At 38.1% G+C, this 21,219-nt stretch overlaps 1 protein-coding gene across 8 annotated transcripts in view; it reads right to left on the bottom strand.

Annotated features, from left to right (window-relative positions):
- Window positions 1-13,749: 13,749 nt before the first annotated feature.
- The window catches only part of PATJ (PATJ crumbs cell polarity complex component), a 206,103-nt gene continuing 198,633 nt past the window's right edge, over window positions 13,750-21,219 (bottom strand). For all 8 annotated transcript variants that reach the window (XM_070746039.1, XM_070746046.1, XM_070746045.1 and 5 more), the window contains 2 exons: window positions 19,985-20,108; window positions 13,750-15,953 (listed from right to left, as the gene is read on the bottom strand). In XM_070746039.1, the coding sequence (XP_070602140.1) occupies window positions 15,807-15,953; window positions 19,985-20,108 (271 nt within the window). In that variant the 3' untranslated portion in view covers window positions 13,750-15,806. The remainder of the gene's footprint in view (window positions 15,954-19,984; window positions 20,109-21,219) is intronic.

Genomic DNA, 21,219 nt, shown 5'->3' with positions numbered 1-21,219 from the left:
TTTTTCACATTTACGACTGCTGCAGCATCCCCATGGTCGCTTGATCAAAATTTGGGTTCTTGGCAACTGCTATTTATTTATGATAACTGCACTGTCCTGGGGTCATGTGATCACCATTCATAACCTTTCCAGCTGGCCTCCGACAAGCAAAGTCAATGGGAGAAGCCAGATTTGTTTGATGACCATATGATTCACTTAGCAATTTCAGTGAGTCATTTAAAAATTGGCAAAAAGGTCATAAAATGGGACAAAGCTCACTTAACAACTGCCTTGATTAACAATGGAAATTGTGCACTCGGTTTGGGGAGAATTACTTCTACAAACTTTTTGTGCCTGATGTAGACTCTGCATTAGCTTAAATCCTTTTTAGTATGTGGAGGAGACCAAGAATCTAAACCTGCTTGAAACATTCTTCTTTTTCAGCATTTCTAAATCTGAAATTTCAAAACTTTGGAGCGAGCCAAAGCTGGAGGTGTTAGTGAGATGGAGGGGGAAGGAGGAAGAGGTTCCTGGCTTCAAATTTCTTGTACTGAATAAGATATTATTTCATTAATCAAATTGATCCAAATATAGATATATTAAAAATAGACGTGCAAACATTAGTTGGACTTTAAAAAATTGGAACAGCCATCAGCTAAGAGAAAGAAGAATCACGCTCCGCACACACTGACAAAATGATTGAGTGTTGGACAAAACATAAGAGGGCACTAACAACTATTTAAAGGATGTCGAATAGACCAGTGTTTCCCAACCTTGGCAACTTAGAGATATCTGGACTTCAACTCCCAGAATTCTGGGAGTTGAAGTCCAAATATCTTCAAGTTGCCAAGTTTGGGAAACACTGAAATAGACCACATATTTATCCATTTGAATAGCTGCTGCCATTAGAATTGAAGAACTGGGAAAAATATGCTGAGGGTTTGACTAAGAGTTATAAAAAGCTGCAACATTCCTTGCCCGTAGAGGCATATTTAGACGAGAAGTCTGTTATACATTGAGACACTTTGCATTGCTTTTCCACAGCTTTACTTCATCCACCTGCTTCCCACCGATAAACACATCATTTTCACCAAAAACTCAAAGGAACTTTCCCTGTTCTTCAACATACCCATTTTGCCAGCTGCTGAATAGTTCAAGGGAAGGTTCCGGAACATGCTTAATCCACACTGAAAAAAACAACAGCTTGGGTGGCCATTACTACCTACAAAAAATGAATAACCATAACTGAACTAGAAAATGTTCGCCTGTTTCTCTACAACTTTTTTTAAAGTTGGGTTTTTTCTCATTTTCTTTTTTAAAAAACTCACTTCCTTTAGAAAGGTTTATAGAAGGGGAACATTTAAATCTTCTCGTTTAATTAATTAAACAAATTGTTAGCAGTTTTTTGTATAGCAAAGTTTTAAATTCCTCCAAGGGTGTAACAGTACTTAAATGTACTGTAGTGACCTGGTGACAATTATCACTATGACTTAACTAAATACAGTACACTGCAGTATTTTTTAAGTGCCTCCATTTATATCTCATCTAGCTATAGGTTCATAATCTCATCCTGAAAAGTGGGATGTTTTGAGAGTTACTGGCTCCAAATAACCAAGCTAATTCCATCATTAAACAAGACTTGAGACTGGATAAAAGTCTAACATTTTAATTACTATTATAAGTGCACTGGTATTTACATGACCCAATCATTTAATGGGTTTTTTACCATGATCACATTTGGTGATCATGGTAAAAGGCCCAAAATTATTGGAAAGGAATATATCAAAACATTTATTAATTTTTGGGAATTAAACATGAATTGAAATCAGAAATATTTTTGTGGGGCATGAGCTCAGAGAGGAGAAATGAAAAGCACCAGACCTTGTTGTACGCTGACAGTGGCAAAAATCAATCTGACAAACTGGAAAAGTTGAAAAATCTTGCTGACAGTACAAGACCAAAATTGGAGAATATACTACAATGGGGAAAAAAATCAACTGCAAATACTCGTCTGCGGAGAGGGGCGGCATACAAATCCAATAAATAATAATAATAATAATAATAATAATAATAATAATAATAGTAATAATAATAAAAGACTAAACAAATTCAAGCAGAAATGTTCCCATATTACAGCAAGACAAATTAAAATATTTCAATTAATGTTTCTGAAGACAAAAAGGAACCACTGAAAAAAATAATTTAAATTAAAATAATTTAAACGGAAATGAGAAATAAATGCAGAAGTTTAAGGCATAGTATAAAATAAAAAATAAGGAGAAACAAAGAAAAAAGAGCGGGTCTGCCTGGATGTTGTTGTTGTTATTATTATTATTATTATTATTATTATTATTATTATTATTTATTAGATTTGTATGCCGCCCCTCTCCATAGACTTTTCCTAATGGCCATATTTTTTTAAAATATACACTGCTCAAAAAATTAAAGGGAACAGTTAAACAACACAATATAACTGCAAGTAAATCAACCTTCCATGAAATCAAACTGTCCACTTAGGAAGCAACACTGATTGACAATCAATTTCACATGCTGTTGTACACATTCAACTTTGTACAGAACAATGTATTCAATGAGAATATTTCATTCATTCAGATCTAGGATGTGTTATTTGAGTATGCCCTTTATTTTTTTGAGCAGTATATATTTTAATATCTTAATCACAATATTAAATTTCACCTTTTGAATCCTCACTTCAACTCTCACTTCAAAGTAAAAGCTAAGCAATAGTAATAATCATGTTAATTTTATTTAAAAAGGTAAATAACATGGAAGAATTGTAGATTAAACTGCTATGTGTATAATTAAATATATGCAAGTAATTATATATACACCTATAAAATGTTTTTAGGAAATGAAACATATGCGAGAATTTATTATAAGTCTGTTTATAAGATAATATTTAAATAGGCATAAAGTCTGTAGAGATTCTCAGTCATTCAGGTAATAGTTGTCCCAACGCAGAGGTGGGTTGCTCTCAGTTTGGATCAGTTGTATAGAACAATTTCCCCCCACTTGCCAAACGGGGAATGATTGCTGGTTGACCATGTCCCTGAATTGGCTTTAATGGCATCACTGTCAACAGCGTCATCTTGTTATGAGCAGAAGCCATTTTTTCTTCTGCACATGCGCAGAAACTTGGTTTTCGGCACTGCACATGAACGTGCACTAGCACAGCGCCGCCGGGTGGAAGAAGGAAACTGGTGGTGAGGTAAGTTAGAACCCACCCATGTCCCAAATGTGCTTTTTCAGGAGGAAACCGGACTTTCTTTTTCTTTTGAAGGCGTTTCACTTCTCATCCAAGAAGCGTCGTCAGTTCCATCCCTTCCTGTCAGAGCTGAAGAAGCTTCTTGGATGAGCAGCAAAACATCTTCAAAAGAAAAAAAACAAGTCCAATTGCATCCTGAAAAAGCAGGGATTGGGATTTGAAGGCAACTTTTTTCTCCTTTCCTATTGTTTATAAGTTGTGTTGCCAGGTATAAAGCTATAGTTTATAGTGCAAAATGTATTCATTGTTTAGTTCAACAGCTGTACCTGAGTATTGAAACTTTTATTAGGACCAGTCTGGTGATTAAAAGACTAGTTGCCGCACGAATCCCAGCGACCAATTAGGTCCCACAGAGTTGGCCTTCTCCGGGTCCCGTCGACGAAACAATGCCATCTGGCGAGACCCAGGGGAAGAGCCTTCTTTGTGGGGGGCCCGGCCCTCTGGAATCAGCTCCCCCCGAAGATTAGGACTGTCCCCACCCTCCTTGCCTTTCGCAAACTTTTGAAAACTCATCTATATCGCCAGGCATGGAGGAACTTATACTGTATATCCTTAGCTGCCTTTGACTTTATGGATGGTGTGTTTGCGCTGTATGACTGTTTTTAATAGGGTTTTTTTAAAAGACTGTTTTAACATTGAATAGAATAGAATAGAAGAATAGAATAGAATTTTTATTGGCCAAGTGTGATTGGACACACAAGGAATTTGTCTTGGTGCATTTGGATTTGTATATGATGTTTTATTTGTTGTGAGCTGCTCCGAGGGGCGGCATACAAAATTAATAAATTATTATTATCAATTTTTCAGAAAAACCTGCATCATTTATGTACCTAAAAGAAGTATAGTAGAAGCACAGACAACCTATTTAAAATTGTTAAGGGTAGACTCCTCCAGCAATTTGTCATGATATAAGCTCTAAGATATGTGAAGAATGCAAGCATCCAATCCATAGCTTAATGTGCGGTCTCTTTGACTCAAAACCTCCAAGGGGGAAAAAAAGAGAGAAATAACTGAGAGGCCCTCTAACTTAAAAATAAACAAAGTAGCTGGCCTCACTCTTCCTTGTATATTTTAAAACAGAAGGCAGCATTCTGTTTTAAAACAGCAAAATGACAGGAGACCTTGAGCAATTTTCTACATGTCTTCAGCAGCTGCAATATTCAGGCAACTTTTTTGTTGTTGTTATAGTTCATTCTAACAGAAGAGGGATGCAGTGGCTCATTGGCTAAGACGCTGAGCTTGTCAATCAGAAAGTTGGCAGTTCAGCGGTTCGAATCCCTAGTGTCACGTAATGGAGTGAGCTCCTGTTACTTGTCCCAGCTTCTGCCAACTTAGCAGCTCAAAAGCATGTAAAAATGCAAGTAGAAAAATAGAGACCACTATGGTGGGAAGGTAACAGCGTTCTGTGTGACTTTGGCGTTTAGTCATGCTGGCCACATGACCACGGAGATGTCTTTGGACAGTGCTGGCCCTTTGGCTTTGAAATGGAGATGAGCACCGTCCCCTAGAGTTGGGAACAACTAGCACATATGTGCAAGGGGAACCTTTACTTTTACCAGTAGTTGCCTGCTGCATGGTCAGTCCGGTATGGAATCCTGGTTGGAAAAATGCACACATCTCCATGTCGCCGACGTGCGCATGCGCGAAAGCAAAGAAATCACCCAAAATTAGCAAATTTGCATGTTGTGGTTAGCTTTGGCCCAGCTCGACAGTAACCGAGTTGTCGAAGTGTGGAATTCATTACCGGACTCCATAGTGTCATCCCCAAACCCCCAACACTTTACCCTTAGATTATCTACGGTTGACCTATCCAGATTCCTAAGAGGTCAGTAAGGGGCGAGTACAAGTGCACTAGAGTGCCTTCCGTCCCCTGTCCTATTGCTCTCCTAGATCTCCTATACCTTTCTTCTATTCCTATATCTCTTCTTCTATTCTTTCATTGATATGTTCTATTACTATACCTTCTTTTCTATTATTTCTTAGATATATTTTACTATGAGTATCTCCTCTATAACCTTCATCATGTATTTTACTATGTGTATATAGATATATACCCACTAAAACCCTCATTGTGTATTGGACAAAATAAATAAATAAAAATAAATAAATAAGTGTCTTCGTACAAGATTTCACTTCCTGCACATGCGCAGAAGCCGAATCTCATGCCAAAGCATGTGCGTACACCAGATGCGCCCCCACCTGTGCTGGTCACTGGCAGCTCATCGGAAGCGCTGGCGACAGGGAAACCTTCACTAACCTTTACCTTATTCTAAGAGATTGGTGTGAAGCAGTGCTTCTCAACCTTGACTGCTTGAAGATGTCTGAACTTCAACTCTTCATGTGCATTCACGGATATTACACACATCCAACCAAACACCAGAATGAGGAATCCTAGGTGGCAAGTTGTTTGAAGACCAAGCAAGTCATTCAATGGACTATCTCTGTAACGGCCTTCAGCGCAGTGGTGGGTTGTTCCTAGTTCAGACTGGTTCTTAGAATCAGTAGTGCCGGTGGTGGGAGGCTCCCCCCTCCACTCGGGATGCTTCTACACATGCACACAAGTGTCCTGCATGCGAGCGGGCACATGAATCTGTAGCAAAATCTTTTATAACCCACCACTGCTCCAGCCCTCAAATGTTAAATTGACCAGCTCATCCATTAAATCTTCTACATGGAATAAAGAGAGGAGGCTCTTGGATCTATTCAGAGAGGACTTCTGGATTAGTGCTCAGCATTCACTGAGCAAGCAAACAATGTTCAGAATGCAGGTAGTCCTTGACTTACGACCACAATTGAGCCCAAAATTTTCATTGCTAAGCAAAGCAGTTATTAAGTGAGTTGTGTTCCATTTTATGAATTTTTTTATTACAATTGTTAAGTGAATAACTGCAGTTATTATGTACAGTTACCAAAATATACATTTATTCATTCATTTATTCATTGAGTCATTGATTCATTCATTGATACATTATTTATTTATTTATTTATTTATTTATTTATTCATTCATTCATTCATTCATTCATTCATTCATTTGGATTTGTAGGCCGCCCTTCGGTTTACAAGATAAAAACAATACAAAATACAAAATTTATAAACCCAAGTATAAAACCTAAATCTAAAACGCCAACAATTTAAAACCATTCAACCAGATTCATTCCAACACAGTCATACTATCAGCCAGAGCAGAGTATCAACGCTCAACCGCCCCAGGCCTGCCAGCAAAGGTGTGTTTTAAAACCTTTCGAAAAGCCAAGAGAGTTGAGGCACTGTGAATCTCCCGAGGGAGCTCATTCCAAAGGACCAGAGCCACCGCAGAGAAGGTCCTTCCCCTAGGCCCCACCAGGCAACATTGCTTAGCTGAGAGGACCTGGAGAAGGCTGACTCTGTGGGATATGACCGGTTTGGGATCAGTTCCCCAATTTTTTTTCTTAGTCTCATGAATATAACTTTCCAGTTCCTTCGGGAAAGAATCTATTGCCTTCCCTCCTTTTTTGAGATGCTAAGGAGCTGTCTCTGCTGATATCAAAGGGAAGTACGTGACATATGCCGTCTGAATTATGGCATCATGTTGCACCACCGTTCCCTGTAGGCTGCGTGCGTGAGCACACGCGCACCCCAAAATACCGCCGTGCGCGCCCTTTTCCATGGGCGCGCAGTCCCCATCCCCCTGCCAGCCCATGGGGGGGCAGGAGCGGGGAGGTGCCGGCAGTAGAAGGCGCTGCCCCTGCCCGCCCAATCCGCTCCCTCCTCTCCTCCTCTTCCGCCGAAAGAAACGCGCGGAAGCTGCCTGCTTGAGCCTCGCGTTGTTCCACCCCGCTTCGTCCTGCGTGTCGTCCTCCGTTGTGTTTTCAGGGGGAGCGGCGGGAAAGCCCTGTGCTGGCAGGAAACCCGGGTTTGCTTTCCGTGAAAGCAGCGCGCCTTTTAAACACCCTGCTTTCCTGCACCTCTTTCCTGGGGGGGGGAGTGCAACATGATGCCATAATTCAGACAGCATATGTCATGTAGTAATAGAGTTTGGTTTTGTTTTATTATTAATTTCTTTTAATAAAAAGTAGGGATTTTATTTATTTATTTATTTATTTATTTATTTATTTATTTATTTGTTTGTTTGTTTGTTTGTTTGTTTGTTTGTACTTCTATGCCGCCCAGTCCCAAGGGGACTGCCGCTCAGACGCTATACTTTTCCGCCCCCCCCCAAAAAAATTAGAGGGTACATTGCGTTGCACATGTCATTCCTCACTACTACTGCAGATGCCCACTGACTTTCACAGATTAGCATGGACCACCATAAATATCTCCCTTTTTTTCATTCGTAGATATATTCCCCATCTTTAATAAGGAGTTGTTCTTCTACTTTCTACTTATTCACATTTGGCATTTGCACTTGAGAACATTGTGTTTGACTGAAGAATTTGGAGATAAATAATGAAAGGGAACTTAAATCATGTAGGCCTTGTTATTATTTACCACTGAAATGGATTTAAAATACAGCTTCCCATTCTTCCAGAGTCAGAGAAGTAAACCAATAGTCCAATTCATTTTGACATATACGCACCCTCTTTGTATTTTATTTATTTTGGAAATTTATCCAGCCAACCATCTTAGGCAAATAACTCTGGATGGTTTGCAGACTTGCCAAGGAAATACTATTCTAAAAAATATTTTTTTTAAAAAGTAAAAAAAGAAAGAATGTTCAACAGACGATGCTTGTAAAATGTTCTTAACATGAATGGAGTATAAAATATTGTCAACTGCTCCACCTATTGACATTTTAGTAGAATGAGAATATTAAATATATTTCTATATCTATCTATACATGCACATACACGCACCCCCCACATATATCATTATGCATTTTCTATACATCAGAGAGAGGGAGGGAGGGAGGGGGAGGGAGAGAGAGAGAGAGAGAGGGAGGGAGAGAGAGAGAGAGATCCAAAGTTAGTGGGGATCTTTATATTTAATTAATCCAATTGTTCCAAAAACCTGCTTCAAAGGTACTTCAGTTCAAAAGCTGCCTCCATTTCTTGATGGGGGGAAAAAGTGTGGAAGTTGCTGGAGGAAGAATGCAAATGAACTAGATAGAAGTCAAATTGCTGACCTTAAAAAAGCCCTGGGGATGATGAGAAAATAATCCAAAACATCTGAGTCTGTTCTGCATGGAATTTCCCAGTAAAGTTACCCTGAAGCTCAAAGGTTTGCTTAAAAGGAAGCAGAGACACAATATGAGAGAACATGAGTTGAGAAAATAACCTAAAATATATATATCCAAATAATGTTGGATATAAACAACCAAGACGTAAGGCACTGCAGGATGCACAAAGTTCAGTGAGAAAGAAATTCATGAATTTAAAGTTTATCCCATCATAATCAACTAAGAAATAAATGATTGTGTGCCACTTGGAGAATTCTGGGAGTTGAAGTCCACAACTTTGCTATTGAAACCTGTGCAATTCTTGCTTTTTTGCCTGGGGTTGTGATGAGGGTTTGACAAGCTGTCTTACTTTGGACCTGATGTGATATTATTCAGATTAATTTTAAGAGACCAAGGTTATAAGTGCATGGAATCGTCTGAACGTATTTATTCTGCATTACTTCTAGTCCCACCTTAGACATTGTTCTGTCGGGCTCTCTGGTACACTCCTCCCAAAAATTCACAGGTACAAATTTCAGACACACACACGTTTGAAAATTCAAAACAATGTTCTTTATAATGAAAATTCACTTAAACTAAGCCCTCTTTTGGTATAGCAGAGCACTCGTCTCCAACCAAACTGGTAATTTGTACAACTCCCTTATCAGTTCTGTGATACTTAGCTTGCAGCTGTGAGGCAATTCACAGTCCTTCTTCTTTCACAAAGTGAAACACACTTTGCTCTGTTTAGTTTCAAAGCGGGGAAAAATCAGCACACAAAAAGTCAAAGTCAGTAGTCACGAAACACAAGGATCAGATAATCCTCCACAATGGCCAAACCCACAGGCTGCTATTTATAGCAGCCTCACTAATTACCACAGCCCCACCCAACCACAGGTGGCCTCATTTTCTTTGATAATAATCTCTCAGTTGTTGTTGCCTATGCATTGCTCTCCGCATGCGTGGCTGTATCATTAACTCTTGTTCTGAATCCAAGGAGGAGCTAGATAATTGATCTCCTTCTGAGCTGTCTGCCACACTCTCCTCCTCCCTGTCACTCATGTCTTCTTGGTCAGAGGAGCCTTCATCATCAGATTCCACTGGGGGGGTGGGCAAAACAGGCCTGCAGCATGTGGATGTCTCCCCCACATCCACAGTCCTTAGGGCAGGAGCTGGGCCAGAGCTAACCATAACAGACATGAAGGCTGGCTACGAGACCTGGGAGCCAGTTACTTGTCTCTGTCCAACTTACCTCACAGGGTTGTTTGTGTGGGGAAAATAGGAAGAAGCTTTTTGTACGTTTACCACCTTGAATTATGTATAAAGTAATAAAGGCAGGATTTTTTAAAAAACAAAAACAAATGAAGTATTAATCAGAATCAGTCTTATGTTGTGAGGATTTCACCATGATGCTACTTCAAGGGTCCTTCTATATTCACTTCTGTGATGGCAAATTTGATTCGATTAATAGCATGGAATTCAGCTGCATTGCAGTTGAAATTTGGGACAGTGCTATTATTATTCATTTAATAAAATTTATTAAATTTAACAGCATTATCTAAATGGCTAAATGGTTTAAGATACACACTATATATTGAATATACACATTACACCCCCGCCCCAAAAACTTAAAACAAATGGATGCATTAAAAATGTTTTCAAAGCATCTTTTAATTTAAAAAAAAAACTATTTACAGACTGAAATTTGGAAAGGATTTTTGCTCCATTGATTTTATTTATCTCAGCAGTGAGGCTTGCCAACTCCTCCATTGTTCAACTTTTGACAAAACTAGAGCCAGAGTAATAGGATATCTAGGTCCTTGGGTTTCGGCCAGGATCAAAGCAGAATCAAAGCCCTTCATGGCACTGGACCAGATTATCTCAGGGACTGCCTTCTGCTGCACGAATCCCAGCGACCAGTTAGGTCCCACAGAGTGGGTCTTCTCCAGGTCCCGTCAACTAAACAATGCCGCTTGGCAGGACTCAGGGGAAGAGCCTTCTCTGTGGCGGCCCCGGCCCTCTGGAACAAACTCCCCCCAGAGATTAGAATTGCCCCCACCCTCCTTGCCTTTCGTAAGCTACTTAAAACCCACCTCTGCCGCCAGGCATGTGGGAATTGAGATACTCTTTCCCCCTACACCTTTACAATTTTATGCATGGTATGTCTGTATGTATGTTTGGTTTTTATAATAATGGGTTTTTAATTGTTTTTAGTATTGGATTATTATTGTATGCTGTCTTATTATTGCTGTTAGCCACCCCGAGATAGGAGCAGCATACAAATCCAATCAATCAATCAATCAATCAATCAATCAATAATTAAATAAATAAATTTAACCTAGGGACTTCTAATCTTGTGGACTTGTGGACTTCAACTCCCAGAATTTCTATGCTAGCTGGGGAATTCTGGGAGTTGGAAGTCCACAAGTCTTAATGTTGTAAAGCTTGCCTCCCTAATGCATTAGGCTATGTATGATTTATACTGAAATTGTTTTAGAGGCTCGTTTTTTATTGTCCCAATTATTTTTAAAAAAACAGATGTTCCGAACTGAACAATAACACATCTGTCTACTTTTATAGACAGTGAAGGAAAACTGAACTAGCAGCTTGCTGTTAACAGAGATTTGAGAGGGCTGTATATGCTGATTGTACGTCTCTGTGAAAGACAGGAATCTGAATTGTTGACTACTTGCAAGAGGATCATGTTTGATACAGAGCTGGAAGAATATAAACATTGGTTTATTAAGTTACTTGAACAAATGGGCTAGAGTTTGCCTATCATTCAAATTAAGCATATAGCGGGGGAAAGCCTGTTCTTTTCTATTAAGTTCAATGTATTTTTCTATGTATACATTCAAGAAATAGATACCTTGCCCTTCAGCATTTGAAATGCTGCCACAGTGTCAGTTAAAATCTTTATTCCTTCCTCCTTCAACTTTCCCCCCGCCCACACACACATTTTATTTTACTTCGCATTTATTTTGTTGGATTTATAGTCTGTCTTTTGCATGGCAGCTCGCAGCAGCGATAGATTTAATTATCATTTAATTGTCCACATACTAAGAGGGTGCACAAAATGAAGCAACATGTTTTCTAAGATTTTTTTAAAGCTTTGGTAAAAGGGTAACTGAAACAGCTACATAAGTGAACATAACTAAAAAGAAACAGCTATGATTTTGCCCAGCACACTTTAAAAAAGAATTTCTATAGCCAAATTTGACAAACACATTAGGCAATAATACAGCAGCCTGAGGTCCAGCCTTGTTGTTTAGAGCCATTTAAGGGGGAAATGATTTAGAGCTAAATCTAAGTCTTTCATTCTTACCCATTTTTATTTTATTTATTTTATTTTATTTATTGGATTTGTATGCCGCCCCTCTCCGTAGACTCGGGGCGGCTAACAACAGTAATAAAAAACATCATATAAAACCAATACTAAAACAACTAAAAACCCTTATTGTAAAACCAAACATCCCTACAAACAAACATAGCATGCATAAATTGTAAAGGCCTAGGGGGAAAGAATATCTCAGTTCCCACATGCCTGACGGCAGAGGTGGGTTTTAAGGAGCTTACGAAAGGCAGGGAGGGTGGGGCCAATTCTAATCTCCGGGGGGAGTTGGTTCCAGAGGGCCGGGGCTGTCACAGAGAAGGCTTTTCCCCTGGGCCCTGCCAAACGATGTATTACTTTGAAAAAAAAAGCTATAAAGAGAGGTGCACAGCACTGATGCCAACTTCAGTATGATATAATACCCACACACAAGTAGTCAAATACAACTTTATAAGTTGATAAAAATGTTATGTTCCCAACATAAAAGAGAAGTGGAATCTCCCTTTCAGTTCAAGCTAGACCTTGGGAATATATTGCCTTTATATTCATGTTTTAGCACTGGCTACTATTACCAATAAGTAATATTTACGGTCATCTTCCACAAATTTTTAATCACTAAGAATATCGATTTGTTTTCTCTATTTTTGCAAATGGCTGTCATTTTTAATACCTTTAGTCCTGCATTAGATTTTAGAATCAATTATAATAGAATAGTTGGTATTTTCCTGGATGTACCTTCTTCTCTTCTAAATAGAATAGAATAGAATAGAATGCTTTACTGGCCAAGTGTGATTGGACACACAAGGAATTTATCTTTGGTGCATGTGCTCCCAGTGTACATAAAAGAAAATATACATTTGTCAAGAATCAATGATTGTCATAGGGGTCAAATAAGCAATGAAGAAGCCATCAATATTAATAAAAATCTTAAGCATACAAGCAAAAGGTTACTGACATACAGTCATAAGTGGGAAGAGATGGGTGATAGAAATGAGAAAAAAATAGTAGTAATAGTACTGCAGACTTAGGAAATAGTTTGACAGTGCTGAGGGAATTATTTGTTTTGCAGAGTGATGGCATTCAGGAAAAAACTGTTCTTGTGTCTAGTCGTCTTGGTGTGTAGTACTCTATAGTGCAGCGGTCCCCAAACTATGGCCCGCGGGCCACATGCGGCACACTGAGGCCATTTATCCGGCCCGTGGGTGACTGACAGCAGCACATCTAATTTTCCATGAATAAAATGTGGTATTTTGTTAGTAACTAATATCAATCATCAAAAAAGTTGCAAAAGTTTTTTTTCTAATTTTGGCATCGTTACATTCATTTTCTTTTAATTAAATTCCCTCCTCAAAAAAGTACAACACTAATTATATTTCTAACTTATTAGCCATTATGCCAAAGTGCTTCCTTCTTTCTTTATACATTTTTCTATAAGCCAAGAAAACCTTGTATAGCCAATCAGATGTTAACAAAAGAAAATTAAAAACAAAACATAAACATATATGAATTTCAGACCTCTTTCCTCCCCCTCTAAATAGTACGTTCCCATTTTGTTTTTTACTTCAATATAAGGTATGTGCAGTATGCATAGGGATTTGTTCATAGGTTTCTTTTATAGTCCGGCCCTCCAACAGTCTGAGGGACAGTGAACTGGCCCCCTGTGTAAAAAGTTTGGGGACCCCTGCTATAGTGACATTTTGAGGGTAGAAGTTGAAAGAGTTTATGTCCAGGATGTGAGGGGTCAGTAAATATTTTCACAGCCCTTTCATAGACAAAATGTGTCTGGACAACATCACTAAATGGCTTAGTCTTTTCATTAATAATTGGGTAAAATCATCAAGTTTCCCATGTTTTTTTACTTAAGTCAGAGTGCCACGAAAGTTGTGCCATGCTTGGATTTTTAAGCCTTTCCCCATAGTTATATTAAAGTTTATTTGCTAGCAAAACCCAAAATAATATTATAGTTATGTTTCTGTGGATGGGTGCAATATCAATTCTTTCCCATCATACCACCATTATTTATGCAAGTGAACTTTATTAAGAATCTTTGGAATTCATAAAACATTTTATTTTATACACAAACATACAGTAGGTATCACCGCCCCTCATAGAAATTAGCAGCATTATCAAAACTTAAAATACATAAACTCTCTGAAAGACAAAGATTTCTGCTTAAACAACTGAGGCACAATCAACTGGGTAGTTTACTCTACATACTTAAGTAATTCCCATTTATCTCTGAAGGATGTGACAGATGGAAAACCTCCAACCAGATTGTGCTTTTGAATGTTTACATATAGCACTGACTTCCCCATATCATCACCAATTTATCTGCAGGTTACAATGCGGTTTGTTTGGTTTTCATATATATATATATATTGGGGGTTTTTGACAGCATTATATGAAACACATAAAGAGTGTAAATTATAAGCAACAATGAGGTGATCTCCCATCTGAGCTAGAAAACATGCACATTATTTTAGCATATAAGCCCAACATCTCCTTCATCAGAAATCTGTTCCACTGTTTGCATAACATTTAAAAGAATCATTACATCCATTTAAAGTATACATTATTGGCCAATGATTGGATTTGGATCACAATTCTTAAACAAATTAACATATTTTATACCTTCAAGTTAAGCATGAATATCCAGTGTAAATCTAAGTATAACCTGACAATATCAAATGCCCTCAAGTCTTAAAAAGAATTAGTGAGTTTTCTTTGTGGCCATTTTCACTTGCATTTCATATAAATATCAATAATTTGAACATTGAGTAGAAATCCTTTAAAATCATTTTAATCTGCTTTCAGGCACTATTCATGGAATATGCATAGCTATTGCTATATTCCAATAGCTTAATGCACTTTGTGATTCGCTCCAAAGACAGAACATGAAAACACAGACATTATTCTTAACAAGACATGCAACTTCTTTTTTGACCACTACCTATTCACCTTGGCATAGTTAAGAGACAAACTTCAAACAAGATGATCTTATTGCATTCTAATTACATCATAACAGTAAACATATTTTACAGAGGCTACATGAATTTCAGTAAAAAGTTGCCATTTTATTTATTGGCGAGACATAAACGTCAGAATTTGATCATGAGATTGGTCTATCATGTTTACAATTCGTTATAATATTATCATTATAAATAAGTAGCCTTGATTTCAAATTGAGGCTCATTTTTATTCATTACAATGGAGTTATGCTTTACATCATAGGTTGGGAACCATGGCTCCTTTATTACTTGTGGACTTCAACTCCCAGAATTCCTGAGCCACCATGGCTCAAGAATTCTGGGACCTGAAGTCCACAAACCATAAAGGGACCATCATTCTCCTCCCCTGCTTTACACGGTATAATTATTTCCACTATTTAATTAGCTGCCCCAAAATAGGAACTTCTAAAGATTCTTGCCAATCTATTAAGGATTTTCCAAAACCAGAAAATGAATATGGAGAAGTTTAAAATTTATTTGTCATGGTTATAACTAACCTAGTTATATTTATCCAGCGAGATTAGACAGGAGGGTTGGCACTTCATCATTAGAAATTCATATGCAATTAATTTCCCCCTGGAGAATTTGATATTTCAGTATTCAAAAAAAGCTGTAATTGAATTATGTTTTAATGTTATCTGGCACTGCTAAAAAGTTTGACAATCAAACCATGAATGAGATGAAAAGTCAGTCAGTATTTCTATCTGTTCATTAGAAGGGAACCAACAAATGGCCACATTCTTTCTTGTACAAATGCTAATTTTAGTTTCCTTATTATATTTCCCACTAAGAGATAATAATTATGGACAAAGGAAGGAATCAAAAGCCCATTCAAGAGAACCCGGTAGGGATGAGACGTAGGATTAAGGCTTTCACAAATAGCTTGAATAACAAGACATAATGGACCACTACAATGGCTGTAGCTGCATAGCAACATTCTTAATAATACGTGCTAATTTTAGCTGGAGTTGGGTTGCCATCTGACAAGGATTGTAGATCATTTTATAGCAGCTCTAGCAATGCTCAGAAATAATTGCATCCAGCCCAAACTGCCTTTGCAGCAAAGCTCATGGCAGCACTGTTAATGTCACTGTTCCTTTTTGGTGCTTCAGAATCGCTACGGCTTGCTCATGAGACACACCTTCCAGAGACTGTCCATTCACAGCTAAAATCTGATCGCCACGCTTTAGTCTGCCATCATCTGCAGCTGCTCCCTGGAAAGAAAGAAAGAAAACAAAACAGACTAGAAACAATACACATCATCAGCCAAGCAATGTTTTGGGAATAAAATTGTAGAAAACAAATTATAGTAAACATGGACGGCAGAGTGGCCTTAGAATGACTTTCTTCAACCATTGGGGATATATTGGTATTACAGTTCCAACAAAATGCCTACTCAGTGGGATTAATTAATTTATTTTATTTTTATTTATTCATTTGTCCAATACACAAATACAGAGGAAGAAAAATAGACATGTAGTAATATAAATAAGGGTAAAGTGAACTTAGAGGAGAGGATATATGAAAGAAAGAAAATATATATGATAAGTGAGAGAAAGGAAAGACAATTGGACAGGGGACGAAAGGCACACCCCTTACTGGCCTCTTAGGAACCTGGAGAGGTCAATCGTGGAGAGTCTAAGGGAGAAATGTTGGGGGTTAGGGGTTGACACAATTGAGTCCGGCAATGAGTTCCACGCTTCGATAACTCGATTGTTGAAATCATATTTTTTACAGTTATTTAGCGCTAGATCGTTTGATACTAAATCAGAAAGACTAAACTGGAGGGGTTTTGGTTGGGAAAGCTTCTCTTCAGACAAAACCTTTCTTTGTTATAGTCAAATTTCATTGTATAGCTAACAGCAATAGCAATTTTGACATGATTATCTCCCTCACAGAAAGTAATAAGTTGGCATGCATGGATCTAATCACCGAGGCTTACACATCCATTGTGTACTGAAACTGGGAACAAATGGTGTAAACCAGTGATTTTCAACCTTTTTTGAGCTGTGGCACATTGTTTACATATACAAAATCATGGGGCACATTGAGCCGGGGGGGGGGGAGTGGGGGGCTAAAAAAAGTTTGGACAAAAAAATTATCTCTCTCTCTCTTCCTCCCTTTCGCTCTAACTCTCTTCCTCTTTCTCTCTCTTCCTTACTTCCTCTCAATCTCCATCCCTCTTTCTTTTTCTCTTCCTTCCTTCCTCTCTTTTTTGCTCTTTCTATCTCTCCCTCCTTCCCTGCCTCTTTCTCTCTCTCTCTCTTGCTTTCTTTCTCTCTCTCTCTTGCTTTCTTTATCTCTCTTGCTTTCTTTCTCTCTCTTGCTTTCTTTCTCTCTCTTGCTTTCCTTCTCTCTCTCTTGCTTTCTTTCTTTCTCTCTCTCTCTCTTGCTTTCTTTCTCTCTCTCGCTTTCTTTCTCTCTCTCTCTTGCTTTCTTTCTCTCTCTCTTGCTTTCTCTCTCCCTCTTGCTTTCTCTCTCTCTTTCTCTCTCTCTCTCTCTCTCTTGCTTTCTTTCTCTCTCTCTCTTGCTTTCTTTCTTTCTCTCTCTCTTTTGTTGAGCACCTGACTATGTCTCGCGGTACACTAGTGTGCCGTGGCACACTGGTTGAAAAACACTGGTGTAAACTATCCCACAATTCTTTTCTTTAGAAAGTAACATCAAAATGCTGATGGTTAGCCTTTCACAGGCATATCCTTTCAAATAAATCTACTCTATGGAAATCAATACTTATTTTTCTGGAAGTTAAGTCATGGCCTTTGACTTCTTTTCTTGAAGAATGTTTCAAACCAAAAAGGAAAAGGAATCCACGCAACTTCCAGACAACTCAAACTGGATGACTGAGAATCTTCATCTACCATAGTTATTTTTAATTTTATGGACTGAAATAAACCCCTGACATAACAGGTAAACATTTTGGACTGCCCAGATTCTACCGTTATCCTCCTTTTTTTTTCCAAGTGTTTTTTTTTAAATTATAGACAGGACAATCACTTCTCTCATACCACATCTCATAATTTCTATCAAGATACATCTGTATAAGAAAATACCCTATTCCAGGGGTGGGCTGCTGTCTGGATGGGGAGGGAACGCAGTGGAGTAGCAAAAATGGAGCTCCACCCCAGAGCACCCAATTTGTACTGAGAAATGTTGAAAGAAAATGCAGGGCGTCCTGCATAGGCCACGCCCACAGTGTGGTAGTAAAATTTTTGGTAACCCTTCACTGCCCTATTCCCATTTTTAATGTACATTGCATTCCATAGCAAAGATAAATATATTAATAAATGCACAATACTGTACATTATGTACTTAAATATACTTGCAATAAAATAGTGAAAACATGTCCAGAAGGAAGAAGCAAGGGGATATTAATTTTTTTTAAAATTATGATCTTTGTATCATGTTAACCTATTTGCTTGTCTTGGTTCATTTGGAATTTAAGCTATTTCAAATGAAGTGTATTAAATTAACTTCATTTGCTCCATTAATGTTCATTGCTCATTGCGTAAATTCACCCTGAGCACAGCGGGGAGGATAAGATATACAATCAGTTGCAACCTCTTTGGAATACAGAGGCACTGAAAAAAGGGGAAATATGACTAATCCTCACACTTACGACTGTTGCAACATGACCATGGTCACCTGATCAAAATTTGGGCACTTGGCCGTCGGCATGCATTTACAATGGTTGCAATATCCCAGGGTCATGTGATCACCATTCACGACCTTTATAGATGGTTTCCAACAAGCAAAATCTCTGGAGGAGGATTCGATTAAGAACTGTGTGGTTCACTTAACAACTGCAGTGATTTGCTTAACAACTGTGGCAGAAACTTTATAAAATTAGATGTGACTCGCTTAAACCACAGAAATTGATTGCTGAACAGAAATGGTGGGGGTTAATTGGGGTTGTAAATTGAAGATCAGACCTCGCCCCTGCCTGATTTTTCATGACATAAGCAAGTAACCTCTATTCTAGCTTTAAAAAAAATATTTGGGAGATTTTTAGTGATGTTTGTTTTCTTCGTGATGCCTGTTAATTTATGTCACTTGTATATTTTAATGAGTTACAGAATGTTATTTTGTTATACTGTTTTATGATATTAGTCTTTGTATTAAGAAAGGAAGATAGGAACCTTAATTTTTCAGGATCCAGTTGCCATTTGAGTCCAATTAAGTAAATAAGTAAATCAACAAAATGAAACAGATTAGGAATATAATTTATATATGTGGTTTGTAGTAAAATAATACTGGATATTTCATGCCTGAATAAATAACAACCTATGGAGGGTCAAGAGATTTCAATGGTGAAGATTAAGAGTGGTATTCCCACAATTTTCCTGCTCCAGTCTGAACTAATTAGAAACATAGAAACATAGAAGACTGACGGCAGAAAAAGACCTCATGGTCCATCTAGTCTGCCCTTATACTATTTCCTGTATTTTATCTTACAATGGATATATGTTTATCCCAGGCATGTTTAAACTCAGTTACTGTGGATTTACCAACCTGTATTTTATCTTACAATGGATATATGTTTATCCCAGGCATGTTTAAATTCAGTTACTGTGGATTTACCAACCACGTCTGCTGGAAGTTTGTTCCAAGGATCTACTACTCTTTCAGTGAAATAATATTTTCTCACGTTGCTTTCGATCTTTCCCCCAACTAACTTCAGATTGTGTCCCCTTGTTCTTGTGTTCACTTTCCTATTAAAAACACTTCCCTCCTGAAACTTATTTAATCCTTTAACATATTTAAATGTTTCGATCATGTCCCCCCTTTTCCTTCTGTCCTCCAGACTATACAGATTGAGTTCATTAAGTCTTTCCTGATACGTTTTATGCTTAAGACCTTCCACCATTCTTGTAGCCCGTCTTTGGACCCGTTCAATTTTGTCAATATCTTTTTGTAGGTGAGGTCTCCAGAAATGAACACAGTATTCCAAATTCTTTCTGAAATTGTTTCTTAACATTTGCACAATACTTCCACATGTTGCATGGCCTTGTAAATGAACGTTTAGAACATAAACAATCCCACCACTTTGTCTCACAAACTAATAACTGATTTAAGGATAATATTCGCCTCAATTAAACTTTTTTTAAAAAAATCAAGTTTTTCCAGTTTTCTATATATGATTGTAAAATACAAAACATTGAACTTTGTTTCCATGTTCCTCATCAAAAGAGTGAGTCAAATTGAATATCAATGCAAAGGGCCATTACAAAGTAACATTCAGAAGTACCTTTGCAAAAATGGTCTTGACATATATGGGGAGGTCTCCTTGTGGGCTTCCGAAGCCTCCTACAATGCTGAAGCCCAACCCATCTGACCCTTTCTCCAACAGAATGATTTTAGGTTGAGGGGCTCTGAAAAAGACAGCAAACATTCATTAATACATTGCTTACTTAATTTGAGGAAAAACAGCATCACTATATGTTGTGGTTGGCTCTGGCCCAGCTCCTGCCCCAGGGAATGTGGAGGTGGATGCAGGGGAAACTTCAACATGCCACAGGCCTGTATTATTGCCAACAGAGTCAGTTCAGAGTTTAGTTTCCTCGGACGAAGAAGAAGGTGACTCGGCAGAGGGGGGGTTGGCACACAGCCCAGCAGTCAATCTCCCTTATCTTCCATTGATTCGAATAAAGATGTTTTGAACCCACGCAAGCGCAGAATTATGCATAGAAGAGAACAAGTAAGGACATATTACAGGAGATAAGAGAGGCCACCTGTGTTTGGGTGGGGCTCCAGTAATTAGAGCTGCTGCTATAAATAGCAGCATGTGGGTGTGGCCGTTGTGAAAGAGTATCTGATCGTAGTTCGTCAGGAATCCTGTGTTGCTGTTTTTCTGGACTTTGTTTGTTGCTTTTGCACGCCTTTGAAACCAAAGCAGAGCAACGTGTGTGTGTGTGTGTGTCTCACTTCGTTGGAAGAAGAAGGGGTGTGAAGTTTCTTCACAGCTGCTAGCTAAGTACTTAATGACTGCTTAAGGGAAATTGTACAGACTACCCGGTTGTTTTGGGAAGAGTGCTCTTTGCAATACAAAAAGAGTACTTAGTTTATTTTGAATTTTGTGATAAAGAACATTATTTTGAATTTTCAAACGTGTGTGTGTCTCAAATTTATACCCTTGAATTTTCGGGAGGCTCCTACCAGAAAGCCCGGCAGAACACTATAGCTGGCTCATTCCATCAGAGCAATGTCTGTCTTGCACCTGTTTTGTTTATTTTATTAATGGCTCTCAAGACTAAGATTTTTTATTTTTATTTTATTTTTAGCTCTGGGAGCTCTTGATGGGACGTATTAAAGTCTGGAATACAAAGTATGGATTCCATAATTGATCCACCCAGGAATTAGTTATGTGGTTGCAATAATGCTGTCAACTCCTTTCTACTCCCTATTATTCCTCTGTCATTATTTTCAGTGGCTGAAATAAGAAAATATAACATTTCTCATTTCTGAAAAGGCAACAGGTTATTG

The sequence above is a fragment of the Erythrolamprus reginae genome, chromosome 3 (genome assembly GCF_031021105.1).
Source record: "Erythrolamprus reginae isolate rEryReg1 chromosome 3, rEryReg1.hap1, whole genome shotgun sequence".
Taxonomy (NCBI): Eukaryota; Metazoa; Chordata; class Lepidosauria; order Squamata; family Dipsadidae; genus Erythrolamprus; species Erythrolamprus reginae.
Note: the sequence above shows the minus strand (reverse complement) of the source record. Positions and strands in the feature narration are given on the sequence as shown.